Genomic DNA, 11268 nt, shown 5'->3' on the forward strand with positions numbered 1-11268 from the left:
CAATACAGAGACGCCAAATCTACTATATTCGATCTGCTCTCCACCAATACAGAGACGCCAAATCTTCTATCTTCGATCTACTCTCTGTCAACACAGAGATGCCAAATCTGCTATTTTCGATCTGCTCTCTGCCAATACAGAGACGTCAAATCTACTAGCTTCGATTTGCACTCTGTCAATCACAGAGACGTCAAATCTGTGATCTTCGATCTGCCCTCTGACAATACAGAGACGCCAAATCTGCTATCTTCGATCTACCCTCTGACAATCAGAGATGCCAAATCTGCTATCTTCGATCTGCTCTCCGCCAATACAGAGACGCCAAATCTACTATATTTGATCTGCTCTCCACCAATACAGAGACGCCAAATCTTCTATCTTCGATCTACTCTCAGTCAACACAGAGATGCCAAATCTGCTATTTTCGATCTACTCTCTGCCAATACAGAGACTTCGAATCTGCTAGCTTCGATCTGCTCTCCGCCAATATAGAGACGCCAAATCTGCTATCTTCGATCTGCCCTCTGACAATACAGAGATTCCAAATCTGCTATCTTCGATCTACTCTCTGCCAATACAGAGATGCCAAATCTGCTGGATTGGCTAATGTCGCTACGCTGTCTTCTAAAGACATGATGTGTAGAATGGGTTTCCTATATCTGCGTATATCAAATAACTAGGATGCTATGATCGAGATGAATCAAATGTCTCTAACTAGATGAATGATTATGAATGTAGAAATGTTATGAGAGTGATTCCTTTTTAAATGCCTAAGGTGTCATTGCTCATAATTCGTCTGGGTTCTATCATTGATGTGCTATCGCGTCTTCCTGCTTAGCCATTATCTCCGACAGAAAATTTGAAGAAATAGTCCAAATTTGGACTACTCTTTTTCAATGTTTTCCAACTTCGAACCTGGTTAGTCCTGACTAGTGGCCCTGTTTCAGGTCTTTGCACTATTTAGAGACTTTCCAGAGTAATATGCATAACATCTTTTGTGTAAATATTACATGTTTAAGAATCGCGATTTCAACAAAAATGCTCGAAAGAGATTATCATAATGGAGAAATGGAATTTTATTAAGCAAAATTTGATGCGAATACATAGGATAACAATCTGATAAGGTGCAAAAAAATGAGAAAAAAGTGCCCCAGATATTGCAGCACGAGTTTCACTATTCCAATTTCTCAAAGGCTCCTTTGAACCAAATGTGTATTCAGGAGATCCTGTTGTTTTGTTGATGCTCCAAGGTGTACTGTTCTTCTATCTTACTGATTTCGGGAGGACAAGACTGCCATATGCCCCATATTCAAAACTTGAGCTACCCGTTTTGGGTTTTCAACTCAAGAGCCCCTTTGGTTCCAAAGTGCCCTTTGCGTGTTTTCACCTGGCCTCTCCGTGTTTTTTTAGAGCGCCCTTTGCGGGTTTTCACTCTGGCCTCTCTTTCTTCAGGTAAAATACTTCTTGACTGAATTCGAGTTTACAGGATTGGGCAAGTTTCTACCGTCCATCTCGGCTAGAATCAATGCTCATCCGGAAAAAGCTTTCTTCACCACGTAAGGCCCTTCCCAATTAGGCATCCATTTCCCTCAAAAATCTTTCTGTATGGGAAGGATCTTTTTCAAAACTAGTTCTCCTTCGTGGAATTCTCTAGGGCAAACCTTTTTGTCATAAGCCCGCATCATTCATTTTTGGTACATCTGACCATGACGAATAGCTCTTAGCCTCTTTTCCTCAATTAGGTTCAATTGATCATATCGAGACTGGATCCACTCTGCTTCGTCCAACTTTAACTCAGATAACACTCGGAGTGATGGGATCTCGACTTCAATCGGTAATATCGCCTCTATTTCGTAAACCAAAGAAAAAGGGGTTGCCCCGGTTGAAGTTCTGACTGATGTTCGATACGCAAAAAGGGCAAATGGTAACTTCTCATGCCAGTCTCTATAGGTTTCAGTCATCTTCCCCACAATCTTCTTAATATTTTTATTGGCTGCTTCCATTGCCCCATTCATCTTCAGGCGATATGGTGACGAGTTATGATGTCTGATCTTGAATTGACTGCAGACTTTCGCTATCGTACTATTGTTCAAGTTTAATGCATTGTCAGATATAATCCTCTCTGGCATTCCATATCGAAATATGATCTCCTTTTTTCAGAAACTTGCTCACTGCTGACTTTGTCACACTAGCAAAGGAAGTGGCTTCTACCCATTTGGTGAAATAGTCGATAACCACAAAGATGAATCGATGCCCATTGGAAGCTTTCGGCGATATTGGTCCAATCACATCCATGCCCCACATAGAGAATGGCCATGGAGAAACCATGACATGCAGCAGTGAAGGAGGCACATGAATTTTGTCTCCGTAGATTTGGCACTTATGGCATCTCTTAGCGTAGTTGACACAGTCTCCTTCCATGGTAGACCAATAGTACCCGAATCTCATAATTTGCCTGGCCATTGTAAAGCCATTAGTATGTGTTCCACAGATGCCTTCATGGATTTCTTCCAAGATTTTCTTAGCCTCTACAGCGTCTACACATCTTAGTAGCACTTGATCCTTTCTTCTTTTGTATAGGATATCCCCATCTAAGACATAGTCGATAGCCAATCTTCTTAACATTCTTTTGTCATTCTCGCTTGCCTGGTCCGGGAACTCACGATTCTTCACGTATTGTAATATATCGTGATACCAAGGGTGATCATCTTTCTCTTCATCTTCTTTAATATTGTAACAGTGGACCGAAATTTCATAAATGCTCATCCGGATGGGTTTGACATCTTCTTGTTTGTTCACCTTGATCATGGAGGCTAAGGTAGCCAAAGCATCAGCCATCTGATTTTCATCTCGTGGAAGGTAGTGGAAGGTAATGTCATCAAACTCTTTAACCAATTCAAGGACCAGTTTTTGATAATCGATCAACTTGGGGTCTCTGATCTCCCATTCTCCCTTGAGTTGATAAATCACTAGCGTGGTATCCCCACACACCTCTAGAACTTTAGTCTTGCGTTCTAGGGCTGCATGGACTCCCATGATGCACGCCTCGTATTCCACCATGTAATTCGTACAATCAAAATTCAATTTTCTAGTGAATGGATAATGATCTCCATTTGGGGATACTAGGACGGCCCCAATTCCATTGCCCACAGCATTTGACGCCCCATCGAAGTTCAGTTTCCAAGGAAGTTCTTCTAGAGCACCTTCTTTAGTGGTAGCAATACACATTAGGTCTTCATTTGAAAAGTCGAAGTTGAGAGGCTCGTAGTCTTCCAAAGCTCTACTGGCCAGAAAATCTACTATTGCACTTCTTTTTACTGCTTTCTGGTTCACATAGACTATGTCGAATTCAGAAAGCAGAATCTGCCATCGGGCCATCCTTCCATTCAAGGTTGTTGACTCCATCATGTACTTTAAAGGGTCTAATTTTGATATGAGCCAAATGGTGTGATACAATATATACTACCTCAGCCTTTGAGTTGTCCAAATTAGTGTACAACACAACTTCTCTATCGGCGGGTACCTTGTCTCACATTCTGTGAACTTTTTACTAAGATAGTAAATAGCCTTCTCTTTCCTTCCTGACTTATCGTGCTGACCCAATACGCATCCCATGGAATTCTCAAATAGTGCCAAATACAGTATCAATGGCTTATCGAGGTTAGGTGGCATTAGCACCGGAGCGTTGGATAAGTACTATTTGACCTTATCGAAAGCCTTTTGGCATTTTTCATCCCATTCACCTGGGTTGTGTTTCTTGAGGAGGTGAAAAACCAGGTCACATTTCTCGGTTAGTTGTGAAATGAATCGAGCAATGTAATTTAATCTTTCTAGAAAGCCTCAAACTTCTTTCTGAGTGGGCGGCAGGGATAGCTCTTGTATGGCTTTAACTTTGTCTGGATCGATCTCAATCCCTTTCTCACTAACCACGAATCTAAGTAACTTTCCAGATTTGGCTCCAAAGGTACATTTGGCGGGGTTGAGTTTTAGCTGAAACTTCCTCAACCTCAAGAACAATTTTCTCTTCTCTGTTCAAGACTTAGCTATCATATCATCAACATAAACCTTGATTTCTTTATGCATCATGTCGTGAAAAAGGGTTACCATGGCTCTTTGATAAGTTACCCCTGCATTCTTCAGTCCAAATGGCACACCTTGTAGCAGAACGTACCCCACATGGTTACAAATGTGGTCTTTTCCATATCTTCAGGATGCATCTTGATCTGGTTATATCTGAAAAAACCGTCCATGAATGAAAACAGTGAGTGTCTCACCGTGTTGTCCACTAGGGTATCGATATGAGGCAGTGGGAAATTGTCTTTCGGGCTGGCTTTATTCAATTCTCTGTAGTCCACACACATTCGCACTTTTCCATCTTTCTTAGGGACGGGGATGATGTTGGCTACCCAATCTGAGTATTTTACTACTTTCAGGAATCCCGCGTCGAACTACTTTCGAACCTCTTCTTTTATTTTTAGCAAAACATCGAGCCTCATTCTTTGGAGTTTTTGCTGAACTAGCTTACATTCTTTCTTTATGGGGAGTCGGTGTACCACGATGTCAGTGTCTAACCCGGGTATATCTTGGTATGACCATGCGAAGACATTCTTGAAGTATTTCAATGAGGTCTCGCTTCATCTCCGTAGTGATACATGTTTCGATCCTCACCTTTTGTCCTTCTCCTAAGCTCACAATTTCAACTGATTCTTTGCGAGGTAGGATTTGTTTCTCATTTTGTTCTACCATCCTCAACAAATCAAGAGATAGGTTATAGCCTTGATCATCTTCAAAATCCTGAGAATCATCTATACACACATCTCGCTCGAAAGGAAATTCTGAGTCACTAGCAGTGTCACTCGTATCATTAATATCTGGGGACCTGTTATGAGGATGAAAGCAGATACAAAGAATCAAAAGAATTCGAAACATTTGTTTGCGTGGTATGATTATGAATGACGAATGAAAGAATATCTAGAAGAATGTTTTAAGAATAAAAGAATCCAAAAGTAATAATTTGTATGGTTATGAATGAAATTGAGAGGACGAGAGAACATTTGCTCAAAAATGATAATAACCGTACATTTTATTGAAATAACGTTTTTAAACATCAGCCTATTTCACAAAAGATTCTTATTACTCCTAGGCCTAGAGCAATAAGTGTGTTTTGGACATTACTCTGAATCCTTTCTAAAAACTACAGGAATCTCTTCTGCAGTCCAGTTGTCCAGAACACTTCCAGGTGTGTAGGGGCAAATGCCCGACAAATTTTCCCTTTCAGTCTCCTCTTCATACATGACGTTAATGTCCAAGCTTTCCAGCCTTTCTTCTATAACTCCCGTCATCGTCGTACATCTCTCGGGATGAATGATTCCTCCGGACACAAATGTTTTCGATATATGGGGTAATATTATTGGTTTCTATTTGATTTCCTCCCCCGTTAACCGTGCTCTCCTTCTTTCTTGCTTCTTTTCCAGCTCCCTTCTCCTTTGTTTCGCATCCGGCTTAAATCCTAGGCCGAAGTGGTTTCTCTTGTCTTTCAACATTGGCGTTTTAATCCTTCCTTGTAGATGTCTCCCAAGTCCCCTTCCGGGTAGGGCCCCTTTTCCATCCGTCAACTGGAGGCTCATCCTCGTGGTTTTGGACAATTTTGGCACCAGAATTTTGCTTCCCTCGATGATGAACGTTGCATTAACAACTTCCAAAGATCGAAATGAGCATTCGATTGCTTCATCATCTGTCTCCAAATAGGGTGCATTATTGCTCACCGTTGCAATAATATCCTCTTCAGCCTTAATTGTTATCAACCTTCCCTCCGATACCAGCTTTAATTTTTGATGCAACGAGGAAGGTACTGTCCCAGCTGAATGTATCCAGGGCCTCCCCAACAAGCAATTGTATGAGGGCTTGATATCCATCACGAGAAAATCCACCTCATATGTGTTTGGCCCAATCTGAAGAGGTACCCCGATTCTGCCCATCACCTTTCTCTCCGTGCCATCGAATGCCTTCACGATGTTCTGGCACTCCTTCATGTGAGAGCTGTCTATAAGTAATCTATTCAGCGTGGTCAATGGTAGGACGTTCAAAGCTGATCCATTGTGAATCAGTACGCCTGGCAGCATATACCCTTTACAGCTTGTGGTGATATGCAGAGCTTTAGTCGACCCCGTGCCCCCAGGTGGTATCTCATCGTCATTAAAAAATATATAATTGTCGGCACTTATGTTGCTCACCAAATGGTCCAGCTTGTTAACGGAGATATCATTGGCAACATATGTCTCGTTTAAGACCTTCATCAGCGCGCTACGATGAACTCCCGAGCTTAGAAGTAAGGCCAGCACCGAGATACGGGATGGTTGTTTACGTACCTGTTCTACCACACTATATTCACTATGCTTTAGGAATTTTAAAAACTCCTTAGCCTTCTCTTCGTTAACTGGATCATTAATAGGTTTGGTTGCTTTTTCCTTCGTTTCCTCGACCATTGGGGCTTTTCCTTTTGTGGGCTGTGTCTCCTCATTCGCCGTATCATAACGTCTCCCGCTACGTGTATAGGAACCTCTGTCTTAATCCCCTCTTGAAGCATCAACCGGGCTCTCCTTTCCCGGCATCGTCACACTGCAATCATAATTCCATGGGACCTTTTTGCTGTCTTTGTAGGGGAAGACTGCAGGTCTTTGGATTATGACCCTCGGTGGCATTTGAACTCTAGCTTCATTATTCTTGGGTCTCGATATGATAACCACATGATAGTTGGTCGTTTGATTCTGCGCTGCCGACCCTCCCTCTGACGCACATATATCTCCCTCTACGGGGTCTTGGTCTCTTCATAGAATTCCATTTCCTTATTGTTCATCATGTTTTGTACTAGGGCCCTGAACTCAATACAATCTCGGATTTCATGCCCCACCTCGTCGTGAAACTCACAGTAGTTTCTCTCTTCTTCGGATTCTTCCCTTAAATCCAACGCGATTAATCCTCTCTTGGCCATCTCCCTCTATACTCGCCTCAACGGGGTCCTTACTTCTGCCACTTCATACTTGGTCTTCCTGTTCAAGCCTTCACTTATCCTATTCACTCCTTGGTCGATATGATTGGGGAGTGGGTTTCCTGCTACATTGGGTGTGGCTGGATCGTCAAATCTTACGATCCCCATCTTAATGAGTCTTTCGACTAATTTTTTAAACGCAGCACAGTTTTCGATAGAGTGCCCAGTGATTCCCGCGTGGTATTCACATTGGGCGTTTGTGTCATACCATTTGGGATACGGGGGCTGCAGTGGCTTTAGGTAGAAAGGGGACACCACGTGAGCGTTGAACAGGTTTTGGTACAACTCCCTATACGTCATGGGTATAGGGGTGAATTGTGGCCTTTCTGTGTTCTCCCTCGTGTTGGATTCTTATCTTACAGAGTTTTGCTGATTGGTGGTCACCGTCTTGGGTTGATTTACGGTGAATGACTTGGATGGACCTTTGTTAAATGTGCTCATGTTGTTTACTTCATTGTCTCTTTTCCTCGGGGCCGACTTCCTGGCACTCTCCCCCGATTCTATCTTACCGCTCCTCACAGCATTTTCGATCATTTCCCCCGTCATCACTATGTCGGAGAAGCTTTTTGTGGTGCTTCCTAACATATGGGTGATAAAAGGGGCTTTTAAGGTGTTGATAAAGAGCATTGTCGTCTCTTTTTCTAGAAGCGGCGGCTGAACTTGTATGGCCACTTCTCTCCACCTTTGTGCATACTGTCTGAAGCTTTCATTTGACTTTTTCTCCATATTCTGGAGAGTGATTCTGTCAGGGGTCATGTCTGTCACATGATTGTATTGCTTCATAAAGGCCTCAGCCAGGTCCTTCCACGAATTAATTTTAGAGCGGCTTAATTGGTTGTACCACTTAGACGTTGCCCCGACCAGACTATCTTGAAAGCAGTGGATTAATAGCTGGTCATTGTTGACGTAACCCGTCATTCGCCTACAGAACATAGTGATGTGGGCTTCAGGGCAACTTGTTCCATTGTATTTCTCGAATTCGGTCATTTTGAATTTAGGAGGAAGGACTAAATCTGGGACTAGACTCAGGTCTTTGGCATCAATCCCTTGATGATGATCCGCGCTTTCCATGGCTTTGAATTTCTCCTCAAGCCATCTACACCGTTCTTCCAATTGTTTTTGCGAATCCATCCTCGCCTTTTCTTCTTTAGCAACTTCATCCAAGTCAGGAACGGGCGGATAGTTCGGGTTGTTGACAAAGTTAAAGCCTGAGCTGGTTTGGGAATTCATCGGTATTAAAGCTCCGGCCTAAACCTGCTGAGGCATGATCATGACTGATGGTTTCGGTAGATTAATCTCGGGCTTCATCGGTACATGTGTCAGAGTGAAGCCAGAGGGGTATTGAGGATCTTCATTAGTTTCTTCAATTTTGTCCATGGGGCCCTTTCCCTTATCCGTTCCTCCCAATAGCAATTGGGATAACTGACTCATCATTTCCCTCTGGGACTCCATCATTTGCTCTTTCATCTCTCGCTGAATCTTGGCTAGCTGCTCTTGCATCTAAGGGAGCCTCAGTGTTTTCAAGGATAGATTTGAGATCGGGTTATTACCAGTTGCAAATTCGAGATTCGGATATACCCAAAACTGCTTTCAGAACGAGATATGGTCACTATGAGTTCTTAGTGATGCCGTTTGGGCTCACTAATGCCCCTGCGGTATTTATGGATTTGACTAATCGGATCTTTAGACCGTATTTGGATCGGTTTGTAGTCGTGTTTATCGATGATATTTTCGTTTATTCGAGAAATGAAACTGATCATGCTGAACACCTGGGATTAGTGTTGCAAATTTTACGGGATAAGCAGTTATATGCTAAGTTCAGTAAGTGTGAGTTCTGGTTAAGAGAGGTTAGCTTCTTGGGTCACGTGGTATCTGCATCGGGTATTCGAGTTGACCCGAGCAAAATTTCAGCCATACTTAACTGGAAGCCTCCGAGAAATATTACTGAGGTTCGGAGCTTTTTAGGACTTGCCGGTTACTACCGACGGTTTGTGAAAGGTTTCTCGATGATAGCCACACCAATGATGAAACTACTTCAGAAGGATGTTAAGTTTGAATGGACAGAAAAGTGTCAGAAAAGTTTCGAACAATTGAAAACTCACTTGATGGAAGCTCCAGTACTAGTGTAGCCCGAATCAGGCAAGGAGTTCGTCATTTATAGTGATGCATCCCTACTTGGGTTGGGTTGCGTATTGATGCAAGAAGGTCGAGTTGTGGCCTATGCGTCGAGACAATTAAAGCCACATGAGAAAAATTATCCGACCCATGATCTCGAACTAGCTGCCATCGTATTCGCTTTGAAAATATGGCGACACTACTTATTTGGTGAGAAGTGCCATGTATATTAGGATCACAAAAGTCTCAAATATTTGATGACTCAAAGAGACTTGAATCTGCGACAAAGACGTTGGCTCGAGTTGTTAAAAGATTATGAGCTTGTCATTGACTATCTGTGACAGCCCAAAATTGACCCTAGTCAGGAAGTGGTTTCGGGACCACTAAACCGAGTCATAAAAATAATTAACCGTCATAATTGATGCTCATTATATGTACATGTGCATGTATGAAAATTTCGTGTTTGAATTTTGTTAATTGTAAGTGAATTTTATCAAATAGGACTTATGTGAGAAAATTTTGAAATGTGCTAGGCAAATGCAAAGTGGCCTATTAATGCATATTGTGAAAATGATGGGTTTGCATGTCAATTTACCCAAATTAAGGCATAGTGGCCGGCCATGCTATGAGTGGAAACATGTCACAAACATGTTATGTTAGTGAGGTATGTTAGGATAAATAAAATAAGGAGTATGGGTAATAAAGAAATGGAAACAAAAAAAAAGTGTGTGGTTGTTCCCCCCCATTGCCGTGAGTTAAAGAAAAGAAAAGAAAAATTTTGTTCATCCTTTTTCATCTTCTTTTGGCCGAAAATTCTAAGGAAGGAGGAAGGAGTTCTTGCTTCATGTTTGGTTTGGAAGAGGATTAGGAGGAGGTTTGGCCATACTTGTATCTAGATCAAGCTCAAGAGCTTAGAGGACCCTAGTTGGATAAGGGAAAGGAAAAAGTGGTCGAGTAGCCATCGAAATCGTTCGACAACATCCGAGGTAAGTTCTTGAGTAAAAGAGCTTAAATTATGATTTGATTAGATCATGTTTTAAGCAAATCAAAATCATGCTCTTTGTGTGTGGCTATTGAGCCGAAATTGCAAGAATGATAAGTGTCTTGTGTTTGAGTTTTGCTAACGAAAACGAAATACGAATGTGCCATGATTTATTGTTAAATGTGCATGGTTATTTGAATGATGTCCGGGCTAAGTCCCGAAGGCTTTGTGCTAAGTGACCATATCCGGACTAAGATCCGAAGGCATTTGTGCGAGTTACTAAATCCGGGTTAAGTCCCGAAGGCATTTGTGCGAGTTACTATAACCGGGCTATGTCCCGAAGGCATTTGAACGAGTAGCTATATCCGGTTAAATTCCGAAGGTACGTGATTTGGGAATGAATGATCTTGCTGTAAAAATTTCGGTTAATACGCTTGAAACATCCCAACATTGAGGTATGTTTCGTATGTGCTTTGAATTAGTTGAGCCCTTACAAATAAGTATTCGCTCAGTTGATAAATGATCTACCAGCCTTTGGCTAAGTTGATCTTTGTGTATGAATAAAAGGGTTGGTAATGTGAAGTAAGTATGATATTGAAAAATTGTGCATATGAAATTATCCGTTTAGCTACATGAATGCTATACTTTTGTTGTGCTGGAATCCCTTGCTCAAAACTTACTAAGCATAAATTGCTTACTCCGTCTCCTTGATTCTCTGTTTTATAGATTTTGGTTCTCCAGCTATCGGACTCGGGATTTTGAAGTCGAAGTCGCCCACACTATCAAAGCCCCCCTTTTGGTACAATTTTGGTTGAACTTCGAAATGACATGTATAGGACTACCCTTTTTGTTGGGGGTCGTGGACCCTTTGGACTTGTATAATTTTGGATAGCCATGCGAAAATGGCTTATATATGTTTGAGTATAATGTTATAATCATTTGGTATGGATATGGTTATTGAGAGGTGTGGATATGCTTAACAAGGATTGGCCATGGGAATGGTTAATCACTATCATAATTTGTGCTATTTATGCTAAAAGGGTTAGTTGAATCATGGAAACTATGAAATAGGTAAAGTCTACCTTAAAGGCAGATGCTGACAGCAGCAGTGATGTAGATTTGG

The 11268-nt window shown here is 41.8% G+C and overlaps 1 protein-coding gene across 1 annotated transcript; it reads right to left on the minus strand.

Annotated features, from left to right (window-relative positions):
• Window positions 1-7399: 7399 nt before the first annotated feature.
• On the minus strand, window positions 7400-7966 carry LOC107952476 (uncharacterized). Its single transcript, XM_016887727.1, has one exon. It carries the CDS (start codon window positions 7964-7966, stop codon window positions 7400-7402), a length of 567 nt encoding a protein of 188 aa, XP_016743216.1.
• Between the last annotated feature and the right edge of the window lie 3302 nt (window positions 7967-11268).

This window comes from Gossypium hirsutum, chromosome A03, assembly GCF_007990345.1.
Source record: "Gossypium hirsutum isolate 1008001.06 chromosome A03, Gossypium_hirsutum_v2.1, whole genome shotgun sequence".
NCBI classification, from domain to species: domain Eukaryota; kingdom Viridiplantae; phylum Streptophyta; class Magnoliopsida; order Malvales; family Malvaceae; genus Gossypium; species Gossypium hirsutum.

Excerpts from the sequence above, each read along its gene's own strand:
- LOC107952476 (XM_016887727.1), bottom strand. The coding sequence starts at position 7,966 with ATGACGGGTTACGTCAACAATGACCAGCTATTAATCCACTGCTTTCAA.